Genomic DNA, 14,055 nt, shown 5'->3' with positions numbered 1-14,055 from the left:
TTGGGTTTGGTTGAGCTTCGGCCATGATTTTGTAAACAGCCTAGACTTCAATGCTGTTCGTGACTGGAACAAGGCTCCGATACCATGAAATAACCTTAAAATTCTTGAAAGCTTGCTTGAAGATTTATTGAATCCGAGAGAAGCTACTTATGCAAATTACATGCCACTCTATCCCCTAGAAAATAGGAGTAAATTCAAACTACTTTATCCCCTAGAAAGTAAGAGTAAATTCAAACTTAAAAAAAATTGTAACTAACATTCAAATTAGGCTATCTATTATCTTCTGGATTTACACTTCAAAACTTGAATTCCTTCTTTGATTCTTGGAGCTTTTTCTATTGACCAAACTTCCTTTTAAATCTTCATCTTATCCAACCACCTTATCCTCCTTTTTAAACTTTGAATTCCTTAATCTTGTCCAACATATATATATATATGTGTGTGTGTGTGTGTGTGTGTGTGTGTGTGTGTGTGTGTGCATATTTATATGTAAAGTGCATACAAGATGAAAATCAAAAAGTATTGGTAAATAAGCAGGTGATCAAGGAGACATAGAAGAAGTATTTCTTGAACTACTCAATGAATGTGAAAATCCCAATATTACGTTGGGATATCTAGTAATTTTGAAATAGATAGGAATTATATAGATGTATTTGTTTGAAAGTCATGCATGCCATGAAAATGATGAAAAATGGAGAACAGTTGGATTAAATAATGCCCTGATAGATGCATGGAAATGTATGACAGTAGGCATATTTGGATGCCTGACAAATGAAGAAAGAACACTTTTGTCTAGTTAGAAGAGCAAGAGATGTTTAAAGTTATGGAAATCAAAAGGGATAGTCATACTATTGAGTTTTGGGAGAGAACATTGGGTAGAGGTAAGAAGAGAAATCAAGTTGTCCAAAAATCAATTTGGTTTTATGCTTGGTAGTTCAATAAGTGACAATATAGTCACTTGATAGAAAGGTCTAAAGATGAACAATACCATCGACATATGGTGTTTTTATATTTAGAAAAAGGCTTATGAGAGTTGCTAAAGAAGTTAATTGGAAAACGTTCTAGTAGCTTTTATACAAGTTAGTATCTAGAGAAGAAACATTATGTTGGAACTTGTGGAGGAGATATTGGGGCTTTTTTTTTAATTAGAATTGGATTACGTCAAGGCTTTGCACTGAGCCCTTATCTTTTTGCCCTAGTAATTGATGAACTCACAAAGCACAACAGCAAGAGGTGCCTTGGTGCATGTTATATGCAAATGACATTTTCTTGATGGATGAGATAAAAGGTGTAAATACCAAGCTTGAGGTATGGAGGGATGCCTCCAAATTCCGAGGTTTTGAATTGAGTAGATTGGGAACCAAATATATAGAATGTAGGTTTAGTAAAATAGAAGTGTGCATAATGTTACAATAAAACTTGAAGATTATATCATTCCAAGAAAGATCAGTTCAAATATTTTTAGTTGATTGTCCTAAATTTAGGGAGATTATTAAGGTTGTTATGTAATTAAAGCACAGTGGTTAAAATGGAGAAGTGCTTATGTTGTTTTATGCAATTATAAAATCCCTTTAAAAAGTTAAAAATGAATGTTACTATTGGGCAATTGTAGAACCAACTCTTTTTGTATGACAAAATGTTGGGTAGTAAAAGGCCAATGCGTGCAAAATATGAGGGTATTTGATGAGGTTGTTATAGTTTATGTACGGCAAGAAAGGGATGAATTAGAAATAATGGTATCTATAATTGTGTTGGTGTGGCTCCTATTGAGGATAAGATGTGTGAGACATGACTAATATGTTTGGTCATGTGAGAAGATGGCCAATATATTCTCTTGTGGGGAGAGTTCATGGAATTGAAGAAGTTTTTAGTAAAAGAGTTAGGGAATGATTTAAGGAAAAATTAATGGGAAATTCTTAGGCATGAAATGGATTATAATGACCTTAGAGAAGATATGTTTGTAAATAGAGATAATTGGTGATCTAGATCCCAGCTAATAGGAATAAGGCTTGGTATGTTGTGGTGGTTGCTCTTGTAAATGGTGCGTGCAATTTTTTGATTAAATCCAATGTAAAACGTAAAACACTATGCTTATATTTTTCACATCTAACCACTGTAACAAAAAGAACAGATTTGGGGAAAAAAATAAAAAAACCATAGACCTTACAGGCTTACAACTAATAGGCAATCATCTTTCTGCTAGTAGTGAGTTTAATGGTTTCATGGTGGCATATGAGATATTGGTCCTGCTTCTTGGTTAAATATTATTTCGGATATATGTTATAAAGCTTTGATTGCATTTTATGAATCAAGCTTGACCTTGAATATCTGATTATCTGAGGGTATATTCTCTTTAATAATTCTTAGAGAGCTTGATATAATGTTGGGCCTATTTTGGACAATTACATCTTTTGACAATTGGTGACTTATTAGAACTCCACTCCCTGAAGGTTCTCTGGCAAAACATATTTTTGTATTTTTCTTCGATATCTATCATATTCTTCTGCTTGTGTTGGTGCTCCTTAATTCAGTCACTTTTCCCCTCTAGTTTATGTGCAAGATGGGTTTGCATGGGTAGGGAGATTCTATAGAATGATATTTGTTATTGGGGCATGCTTTAAGCCAGGAGAGTTATTGACTTTTTTTTTTTATTTAATATTTTCCAGAAGTTTATTTTGATATATGTTTTTGTTTTTTTCAAAATTTTCTTATTTAGGTGCTTTAAGTAAATCACTAATATTATTTTAGTGTGTTGGGGATATGTAATATTAGTATTTGGATATCATTTTAAATACCAGTGCTTCAGTTGCAATACTTCGAAATCATTCATCATACTGTATTAGCTTTTGGAAATGGTTGATATTTCAGCAACATGGAATCATGTGATGCTGATATATCAAGTTTTGCATAAAAGAGTCTGTGATTGTATGGTTTTACTTATTTGGAGATGTCTTTTGTTTTTAATTTGTTTCATGTGGTGTATCTGTGCATACCTTTTATGTCATTAATTGCTGGGTTAAACTGGTGTGGTTGGATATGACATAATCCCATTGTTTTCTGTACCTAGTGAATATTCTAATGGTAATACCTAATTTCCAGGTTGGTATATTAAAACGTGTACTTGAGGAGGTGGAAAAAGTCATGCACGAGTTCAAAGGCATGCTTTACAAGTCCATGGAAGAACCACAGATTGATTTGACAAGTGTATGTTTGTTCATATGCTTGTATTGTATTTTATAGGTGCCATATAGTATTGAAAGACTTTTTTTTTCTTTTCTTAGTAAATAGCACGTGAAAGATATTCATCACATGGGTCTGGTTGTTTCTTAATTGTTTCATAGGATTGTGATTATGATCTAATAAAGATTGAAAAGAAGAATGAGATTTTATGTCTTAATCTATGTCTCAATCTATATTAATCTGTCTCAATCTGTATTTCTAATTGATGTTGTACTCGCTAGAAATTATGATACCATGCAATAACCAGAATTTACCCAACCAAGTCTCAGTTGGTCCTCCTCTCCCAAAAAGAAAGCAGTCAGTCTTATTTATTGCCATCATGGTTCTTCTACACTATCTGTATCATTTTTCTCCCAGGAGTTTCTTTCCTGTTCCCAAAAATTCTGCTTTCAAAATGCCCAGAATGGCTGGTGATAAGTCCATGTCTCCCAGCATGGTCACTAAGACTTAAGATTGGTATGCTAAAGTTTTGGATGGCTTTATGATGTTGGCTCCCTTTTATGCTACCTGGATGTGTTGAATGCCTGCATTGAGCAACTGCTTATCTAACATCATGATTGCTTTGATATCTAATATTAGTCTTTATATCTACAAAAAAAAATCAATTTGTGCATGCCTAAACTTTTGGAAACTCATCTTTCTGTCCCTTTTGGCACGTGGTGGTTGCTTGAAGTAGCAGACTTAGAATCTACAAGATTGGGAGATTGACTCTTTAACATCCTTTTTCGACATGCTTCAAGACCTGGGTGTTTTTGGACAAGGGGAGGACAATGCGAATGGTGCCCTTTGGGAGAGGGGTCCCTTTTTATTTCATTCCTTTTGCATTGTGCATTGTGACCAATGGACTTCTTTCCCTTGGAAGATGATTTGGAGCACGAAATTTCATACATTTGTCTTATTGGCTTGGACAACTTGATGGATGCACTAGTTCCCAGAAGGCTGATTTTCACCTAATTATCTTAGAATAGAAGGGAGAAATCAAAAGTGTGAAGACACTTTGACAAATACGTTCTTTTGATTTTTTCAAAAGTCCCCAATAGAAGGCAGATAAAGCCTTATATAGTAGGTTGTCCCTGACCCTCTGGATGCTAAGTACATGAATGCAGAAATGTAACTGAAGCATCTACATGAATGCTTGAATGCTAGAATTAAAGAGAATATATCAATGTTGAAATAAAAGAACAATTAAAGAAAACAATTAAGGAAGCCAGATTAAGTGAATTGACTTGTGCTGTTGGTCTTCTCTCTGATGGGTTTCACAAGTTGGGCTGATGGGCCTACTGGATTGGGCTTGGTCTTGTGGGCTTCATCCTATTGGACTGGGCTGGCCTTCTGTGGTTAAACTGTGCGCTGATTATGCATGCTGGTGTTGGGCTGTGGCCTTAAATGGCTCATGCTGGCCCAGTTGGTCCATAGTCTAGTAGGCTGGAGCCTCAACTGGCACAAACTTATGTAGCATGTGCTGAAAAATGTGATTCATGGCCACCTGGAAGGTTGATGGTGCATTGCATAGGCCAAAGGGCATAACCAGGTACTCATAGTGCCCATGGTGTGTCCGAAATGCAGTCTTATGTATGTCCCCCGAGTGCATCTGGATCTGATGGTAGCCTGCCCGTAAGTCCAACTTGGTAAAAATCGTTGGCCCTGCTAACTCATCCAGCATATCATCAATGGCTTGGATTGGAAATATGTCCTTCACTGTTGCCTTGTTGAGCGCTCGGTAATCAGTGCAAAATCGCTACGTTCTTTCTTCTTAACCATCAAGACTGGTGATGAAAAGGGACTTGTACTGGGTCGTATCGGATTTTTCTATAGCATCTCCTTCACTTGCTTCTCAATCTCCACTTTCTATTGATGGGCATATCGGTAGGGAGTAACGTTGATGGGTTGCTCGTCCAGTAGGGGAATGCGGTGGTCAAATGGCCGGCTTGGTGGCAGGTTTGTGGGCTCCTACACCACTGTAGGAAACTTAGCCAAGACTGCCTAAATATCTATGGGTAACTGCATCTCACCTGTGGCTTGGAAATTGTCGCATGCGCGTGGCTGTGATGCTATCTGTATGTCATAGCATTTATTGCTAGCCCTAATCAGTTTCTGTATCACATTCACCTCCACTGCCCGGACAGTACCGGGTTGCATGGCTAAGGGAACTTGTCGGCTAAGGTGAATTCCATAACCATATGCTTATAATCAAATACAACCTTGCCCAGTTGGGCTAACCACTGCACACCCAGTACTATGTCTACGCCAGCTAATGATATGACATATAAATCTACAGTAACATAAATGTGTTGGATTTTTAGACTTACTGCCTTGCACTGTTGTGTGCATGTCAGACGCTCCCTGTTGGCTACTCGCACCTCAAAGGGCTCAATGGTGGTGGTTGGGATCTGTAGTTTGTGGGTGACTTTGGTGCTGATAAAATTGTGGGTTGAGTTGTTGTTGATTAGCAGGCTGACAACTTTTCCCTTGAGCATCGCTATCACCCGCATAGTTTGCGGCCCCGTGGATCTTGCCAGCGCATGAAGGGACACCTCTGGCAGATCCTCAGCCTCCACCCCGCTGTTGGTTGCAGTCGTTTCAAAAGGCATGTCGGGCTCTGCCTCTTCATCTTCCTCCTCTTCTGGTGGGTCATCTACTTCGATTAGAAAGGATTGGGCCACCTTGCACTTGTGGCCCGGAGTAAACTTTTCGTTGTAGTTGAAACAGAGGCCTTGCTCGCGCTTCTTCTACATCTTAGCCCATGATAGCCTTTTGACTCCTGGTGGTATGCGCTTGTTGGCTACAGCTTGCGGTATAAGCGGTGGCTTGGGCTTGGGCGCCCTAGAACTAGATCTAGCTGTGGCAGGTCCTTTGTGTGCCACTACCTTGCGCATGGCGCACAATTAGTCATCTTTCGACCGGGCAATATCGATTGCTTGGCGCATGTTGGTGGGTTGGTGAAGCTTGACTTCTGCAGCGATGTCCGGATATAGCCCCCCAATAAATGCCCCAATCAATGCCTTCTCGGCTAGTCATTGACCTGTGTGGCCACCCTTTCAAATTCCTGTTGGTAGTCCCTCAAAGATTCGGTCTAACGCATCTTGGATAGGACTTCATCATAGTCCACGTAGCTTGTAGGGCCAAAACGTGTTTGTACCTCTTGTTCGAAATCTCTCCAGCGGATGCTCTTGCCTTGATTCTCATATGTGCGTGATAGCCATTGATGGATAGCCACTGCCACCAATGGCTAGCCTTGCCCTCAAGGTAATAGGCAGCATGCTCCACCTTCTCCTTGCTGCTCATATCCTATGATTTGAAAAATAAATTGGCCTAGTTAAGCCAAGAGATGGGATCCTCATCAGAAAATGTTGGAAACTGCAAGCGCGGTTTAAATGCTGGGCGGTTGTTGCGTGTGGGGTTCCAGTTGTTGCCTCGTCCATCTGTCTCAGATCCGCCATTAGAGCCAGAATTGGACCTCTGGCTGGTTGAGGCAGTAGATCGCCACTTGTGGGAAGACGAACGGCTACTGCCATGCCTTGGCGACTGCTGCTGTTGTTGCTGCATCAGGATGGTTAGATTCTGCAGGGTCTACTCCACTCATGAAAATCTTTCGTTCATAGTGTTGGCCATGTTCTCCAGATTCTCGATGTGATCCTTGTGCGTCTGTCCTCCTGCCATTGTTGGATAGACAACTTCTGAGAATGTCTTCCAAGCACTAGAGCTTCGAAAGAGAGGATAGGAAACCTCTCAATGAGAGCACCAATGATGGATGCCCTAGTTCCCGGAAGGCTAATTTTCACCTAACTATCTTAGGATAGAAGGGAGAAATCAAAAGTGTGAAGACACTTTGGCAAATACGTTTTTTTGATTTCTTTAAAAGTCCCCAATAGAAGGCAAATCAAAGCCTTATATAGTAGGCTATCCCTGACTCTCTGGATGCTAAGTATATGAATGTAGAAATTTAACTAAAGCATCTACATGAATGCTGGAATTAAAGAGAATACATCAATGCTGAAATAAAAGAACAATTAAAGAAAACAATTAAAGGATCAATTAAGGAAGCCAGATTAAGTGAATTGACTTGTGTTGTTGGTTTTCTCTCTGATGGGCTTCACGAGTTGGGCTGATGGGCCTGGTAGATTGGGCCTGGTCTTGTAGGCTTCATCCTGTTGGACTGGGCTGGCCTTCTGTGGCTGAATTGTGGGTTGATCATGCATGCTGGTGTTGGGCTGTGGCCTCAAATGGCTCATGCTGGCCCAGTTGGTCCATAGGCTGGGGCCTCAACTAGCGCATCATGCTTCTGATCGCTATCGGGTTGCCTCGAATTATTGCTAACTGTGCCAATGCTTAGGCTGTTGTTCGAATCGAATGTGTCCCGAACCTCAAGGGTTGAGACTCGTGATCCTAACACAACTGTCTTTGATGCTATTATGATAGCAGATAGTTTGATACTAAGGAGACTAATTGGCTTTATGTGGAGCTTTTTGTGTGAGAATGGAAGGATTGTGGATCTTTTGGTACAAGACTATTGTGTTTGACATATGGTTATGGTTTGACTATTTTAGAAAGGATTGAGAATCATAGACTGAGGGGAGCTATTCTTATTTGCCTGAAATCTTGGACAGGGATGAAGTCTCTTTTTGTGCTTTTTCCTTTATTTATTTTTGAAAATTTATCTCTGTCTCAGTAGTTAGTTTTTGGTCATTCTTTGGTACAAGGTTTATCCTCTGAATACATTTTGTTTTATATGTTAAAAAGGGAACTCTCAATGCACAAGACGACTCATTTTGTTAGGTTCAGGGGAGGGTTGTTTTTGTACACAACCTTACTCTTGCTCTGCAAAGAGGCTGTTTCATAACTTGTATCTATGACCTTCCAGTCATAAAGGAATAACCATACCATTGCTACCATTTCTCAGCCTCAGTTGTTATATATTGCACTAATTAAAAGAAAAAAGCAGGAGTAAGGCTAATTCTGGAGGTGGGTGTTAAATGCTCATGGACCTTGGATTTGGTTTGGCTTCACAATCTGGTCCAATTTAGCTGCACTATCTGGTATTAGCTTCTCATCACGTGCTAAAACTATGACATGGTGTATAGTTTAGCTTTTTCAATTTTTAGGAGTAAATTTCAAATACTAAGGATACATACTTCTTCTTCTTCTTCTTTGTTTTTTTGGCTAACTAATAACAAGGATATTTATTAAAGGAAAAAATGAAAGGAAAAAAAAAGAAAAGATAAGAAGCATTATTAGTATCTCTGAATTAGATGCTTTTCTCTGGATGTCCTAGGTGTCCACAAAGAACCTACTTTGCTGCGATTTTACTGGCATCACTATAGTGTCCTGTTCGACTGAGTGGATGCTTAAGTGCATTCGTTGCTGTCAGTTCAAGCCCTCTATCTATCAAAAAGAGTCCTGCCCTTTGTGTGTGTGTTTGTTTTTTTTTTTGGGGGGGGGGTTAGCTTTGGAGGATGACTTTCTGAGGAGGTTGCTGTCCATTGTTGACAGTGGTGCCACTGCCAATATTTTTTCAGAGAACAAGTAACTTTTAGCTTTAATTTTTACATTCTCCAATGCCTCAGCAGCTTCTTACGATTTTTTCCCCTGGTGTTTGCATAAGTTCATAGTTCAGACAACTTTCATAATTTAGCTTGAAGAGTTGGTCAGGGTTTTGTTTTCAGAGGAACCTTTACACCATAGCAATTGGGGTCTCTGACCCTAGTTTTGGGCTTTAGGGATTGTGCTGACCAATTATTTTTTGGGTGAATTTTGCTCCATCACTCATTTTTGGCTGCTCACCTTATTCCCCATTGAAGTGATTCTGTTTCTTTTGTTTGCTTAGGGATTATTATCAATAGGAAAGAAAGAGAACAATCTATGTTGTTATTCAGTTTTGTTTTGAGTGGCTGGAAGACTAGAGGGACTCGGACATCGGACATATTAGTTGTTAGGTATTTGAATGCGGCAGTGGCAGTTAGGTAAATAGGCTAATTGTATATACTTTATTAAGTGAGGGGTATATGGGGAATTATCCTGGTTAGTTCTCTCTTTGTAAATCTCACCCTTATGTTTATAAATAAGGGGGAGAAGGAGACTGCCAATTACCTGGTTTTTCTAATCATCCTCATTGTTAAGTGCGAGGGCTAGATTGTGAGAGAAAGCTAGTGTGAGAGATAGTCTTGTAATCTTGTAGTGAGTGTTCTTGTGTAATAGTGAGGGAAGGGATTGTGCGAGTGAAAGTCTTGTATTGTTTTCATCAAGAAATTAGTGGATTGCTCTCTGTGTTGAAGACTGGATGTAGGATTGATTTATCAATTCGAATTGTTAAACCGAGAGCTCAAATAATCCAAGAATCACTCGATAACCTCACCGAATTCAATCACCATTCAAAACAGAAAGTAAACAATAAGAACATAATTGAAATAGAAAAGAAAACCAAACCAGATTGCAGCACACACGATATACCCTGGTTCATGCCATTTACATGGCACTACATCCAGCAATCAAAGAAGCAACCAATCCACTAGAATCGTATGAAAAACCAGTACAAGAATACCCCTCTCTCGCCCCCACTTGCCTCTCGAATACAATACTCTAACCAAAGACAACAAGAACTATAATCTCACAGCTCTTTCTCTCGCCTCTCACTGTATTCGATCACAAGGGAATGAAAGATACAAATGATTGATGATTAGACTGACCTCCGCACCCTTCTATTTATAAACTAGAGGGGCGGAACTTCCTAAAGGAAAATAACTAACTTGTAAAAGTCAAAACTACCCTTAGTAATTACAATTAGTTACATTTAAATCCTGCTAACTAACTGCTGCCGATCATCTCTTATTTCTTCGTGATTTCTCCCAGAATTCCAGCATTCTATTACTTTGAGTAAAATAATAACACGAATCGGGATAAATTCTCGGTGTCTATTGTGTGGTTTGATTGTTCTAACTCTATTCTTTATAATTCTTTAATTTCTGTTTATGTCGTATGATATTGCTGGTGAGTTGTGTGAAAATTGGGAGCATTGGCAGTCCAAGAAAACACCCTATAAACCAACGATATACTCACTCTTGAACGTTCTCACAGCCCTCTCGATTTGGACACAAACATCACAACAGAAATTAAATGAAATCAAACAAAACAAAATGAAACAAACAAGAAATGCAAACCATAAACATGAAACAACAGATTTATCTTGGTTCTAGCCAATTGAATTGGCTCTACATCCAGCCTCTAAAACCTCCCGAGAGCAGCTCCTTTGATTATCAGAATGATCAGTACCACCCTCACGATTACAAGCCTTCATGATTACAAAGACTATTCTAACATACAGCCTTTTCTCTCTTTACTTTCTCGTGAGAATGAATGCCTCCTTACCCCAGACCTATGTTCTATTTATAGAAGAATAGGGCAATAACTTCTAGGATTGTTATAATCGGTATAGACATTACCGGTTTTGACCCCCCTCTTTTATTATAAATACAAGTAGGGACCCGCCTATCTATACCCTCTAATTTCGATGCATTCTTACTGTCTATATTCTAGATTTCTCGAGACAACCTTCTAACAAGTTGAAAGAGTGAAGAGTGTTATTTGTTGACTTCTTGGGTGAATTAATAGACTGCCAGTGCTCCCAATTGTAAGAAATTGGTATCAGAGCCAGGTCTCTCATCAAGAACCTTCAAGAATCATTAGAATGTAACACATATCCGCAGGAATGACTTCTACAGCCTCTGCTGGATGGTATGATGTGGAGAAATTCAATGGCCAAAATGATTTTGGCCTATGGAAGATAAAGATGAGGGCCTTATTGGGAAACCTAGGACTAGAAGAAGCCTTAGAGGCTGAAAAGAAAATACCCGAAACCTTCATTGATGAATAGAAAAAGGAAATCAATGAACGAAGAAAGGAAATCAACAAGAAAGCGTTTAACACTCTAATTCTTAGCCTTGGAGACAGTGTCGTGGGAGGTGTCAAAGATGACAACCATGGAGGACCTTTGGACTAGGTTAGAAACTCTCTATATGACCAAAACCCTCTCTACCCAGTTGTATTTAAAAACAAAGTTCTTTTCATTCAAGATGATTGAGAATCAAAGGTTACAAGATCACATTGATAGTTTTAATAAACTATGCTTTGATCTTGAAAACATTGATATTAAATATGATGATGAGGATAAGCCTTTAGTCTTATTGCACCGACTTTCAAAATCATATGAGACTTTTGTAGACATCTTGAAGCATGGTATAGACAAATTGGCTCTAGATGATAGGGGCTTTGAATTCAAAGGAGTTACAACATAAAGTAGAGGCTAAGAAGATTGCTGGAGATGTGTTAGCAGTGAGATTTAGGATAGAAAAGAGAGACCCTAGACATAAAGGTAGGTCTCGGTCAAAGTCTACAAGTGGCAAGAAAATTGTTAAGTGTTTCCATTGCCATGAAGAAGGGCATATAAAGAAGCATTGCCCAAATAGGAAGAAAGTTTTCAAAGATGAGTCTAGCCCCAAATTCTCAAACTCCATTTGTGAGTTTGATTATGATAGTGCTGGTGCCCTAGTGGTATCAAGTAAGGATGAGAAGGATGTGTGGGTGCTTGATTCGGGATGCTCATTTCATATGACTCCCCATAGAGAATGGTTGCAAAACTATAAGGATATTGGTGGAGGTAGAGTCCTTTTAGGAAACAACCATGAGTGTAGCATAATGGGAATTGGGGATATAAGACTTAGGATGCATGATGATTTAAAAAGGAACCTAATATCCCTTGGAGAGTTAGATAAGAATGGCTATTCCTACAAGGGGGATGGTGGAATTCTTAAGGTGTCAAGGGGGTCTCTAGTTTGCATGAAGGTTGTTCTTAAGAATGGCATTTATGTGCTGCAGGCAGCCACATTGTGTGGTGATGTAGCCTTAGGAGAAGCCAAGAGTTATGAACAGTCCAGTCTATGGCACTATAGGATGGCCCATATAAGTGATCAAGGCCTTAAGGAGCTATCTAATCGAGGAATTTTAGGTGCTGGAAAATTTACAGCATTAGATAAATGTGATCCCTGTATCCTAGGAAAGTCTATCAAGGTTAAATTCCCTAGGAAAGCTACCCACTCATCGAAAGCCCCATTGGATTATATCCATTCAGACCTATGGGGCCCTAGTCAATCCTTAACCCATGGAGGGACAAGATATTTCTTAACCATAATAGATGATTTCCCTAGAATGGTTTGGGGGTATGTTCTAAAATCAAATGATCAAACTTTTGAGGCTTTCAAAACCTGGAAAATCATGATAGAGAATCAAATAGGTAGGAAAATAAAGATCATTAGAACCGATACTGGTCTAGAGTTTTGTAATAAAGACTTCTCCCAATTGTGTAGTGATAATGGTATTCTAAGGCACTTAACAGCCCCTGGAAACCTTAGGCAAAATGGCTTGGCTGAGAGGATGAATAGGACCCTCTTAGAGAGGGTGAGGTGCATGTTAATACATACTAGGCTGCCTAAGGCATTTTGGGGAGAGGCTGTAACAACAGCCGCATATGTAATCAATAGATCCCCATCGGCAGCTATAGGGTTTAAAACACCCTATGAGATGTGGAAAGGCCATAAACCGAGCCTTGAACATATGAAGGTATTTGGTTGTATTGCCTATGCTCATGTGAAGAAAGGCAAGTTAGAGCCCAGGGCCAAACGTTGCTTATTTATAGGCTTTCCAACAGGGGTTAAGGGTTATAAGCTCTAGTGTTTAGAGGAGGATATGCCAAGGACTATAGTTAGTAGGGATGTAGTTTTAAGGAAAATTTGTTCTTAAAAAGTGATAAGATAGAGGACGAGAAGGAAAAGGCAAGGGAAGCTGTTAAGAAACAGCTTGTTTATGATGCTGCCAGCAGCAGTCATGATGCTGCAAATGGCAGCCATGACTTGGATGCTGCTGCTTATGACAGTCCAATGGACTTAGCAGGAGGCCAGCATAGTGCTGGCTCAAGATCCTCTAGTTCTGATAACTTCCAGCCATCAGAAGATGATGATTCTTATATTTTTGATGGAAATCACCACTCTGATAGTGCTGGTTCATCAAGTTCAGGTGGTATCCCTAGTATTGATAGGTATAATGTAGCTAGAGATAGGCAAAGGAGAGTAGTTAGACCTCCATCGAGGTATGGATACTCTGATTTAGTGGCATATGCACTTTCTAGTGCATTTGAAGTAGTTGGAGAGGAGCCTCTCTCTTATGAAGAGGCTGTAAGATCTAAGGATTCAAAGAAATGGCTAGCTGCCATGGAATTCGAGATGGAATTACTTAGAAAGAATAAAACTTGGACCTTGGTTGATAGACCCTTAGGTAAGAGCGTGGTAGGTTGTAAATGGTTGTTTAAAATTAAGGAAGGGGCAAGAATTGAGTCAAAACCTAGGTATAAGGCTAGGTTAGTAGTAAGGGGTTTCACCCAAGTAGAAGGGGTAGACTTTAATGAAGTGTTCTTACCAGTTGTGAGACACTTTGATTAGGATTTTACTTGCTATGACTGCCCACTTAGACCTAAGTCTAGAATAGATGGATGTGACCACTGCTTTCTTCCATGGCGAATTAGAAGAGGATATTCGAATGGAGCAGCCAAGAGGATTTGAAGTTAGGGGTAAAAAGGAGCAGGTTTACTTTCTAAAAAAGTCCTTATATAGACTTAAGCAGTCCCCTATGTTGGTCCCTTGACACACACAATGGCCACTCAAGAGGGGGGGTGAATTGAGTGATTAAAAACTTATTGAATCGATTCTTTCCTTTTTAAAACTCTTGAGATTTTCTTATACACAAAATACACTTGTTATAAATATATATGTT

General features: G+C 39.2%; 1 protein-coding gene across 2 annotated transcripts in view; it reads left to right on the top strand.

Annotated features, from left to right (window-relative positions):
• LOC127807190 (exocyst complex component SEC5A-like) overlaps positions 1–14,055 on the top strand; it is a 67,475-nt gene that overhangs the window by 30,015 nt on the left and 23,405 nt on the right. Inside the window, exon 7 of one of the 2 annotated variants that reach the window (XM_052344859.1) lies at positions 3,100–3,204. The exons of the other annotated variant lie outside the window; for it this stretch is intronic. Within the exon in view, the coding sequence (XP_052200819.1) occupies positions 3,100–3,204 (105 nt within the window). The remainder of the gene's footprint in view (positions 1–3,099; positions 3,205–14,055) is intronic. 2 annotated transcript variants of the gene reach the window in all.

Source organism: Diospyros lotus, chromosome 8 (genome assembly GCF_014633365.1).
Source record: "Diospyros lotus cultivar Yz01 chromosome 8, ASM1463336v1, whole genome shotgun sequence".
Taxonomy (NCBI): Eukaryota; Viridiplantae; Streptophyta; class Magnoliopsida; order Ericales; family Ebenaceae; genus Diospyros; species Diospyros lotus.
The sequence above is the reverse complement of the archived record's forward strand: the minus strand, read 5'-3'. Positions and strand labels throughout refer to the sequence as shown.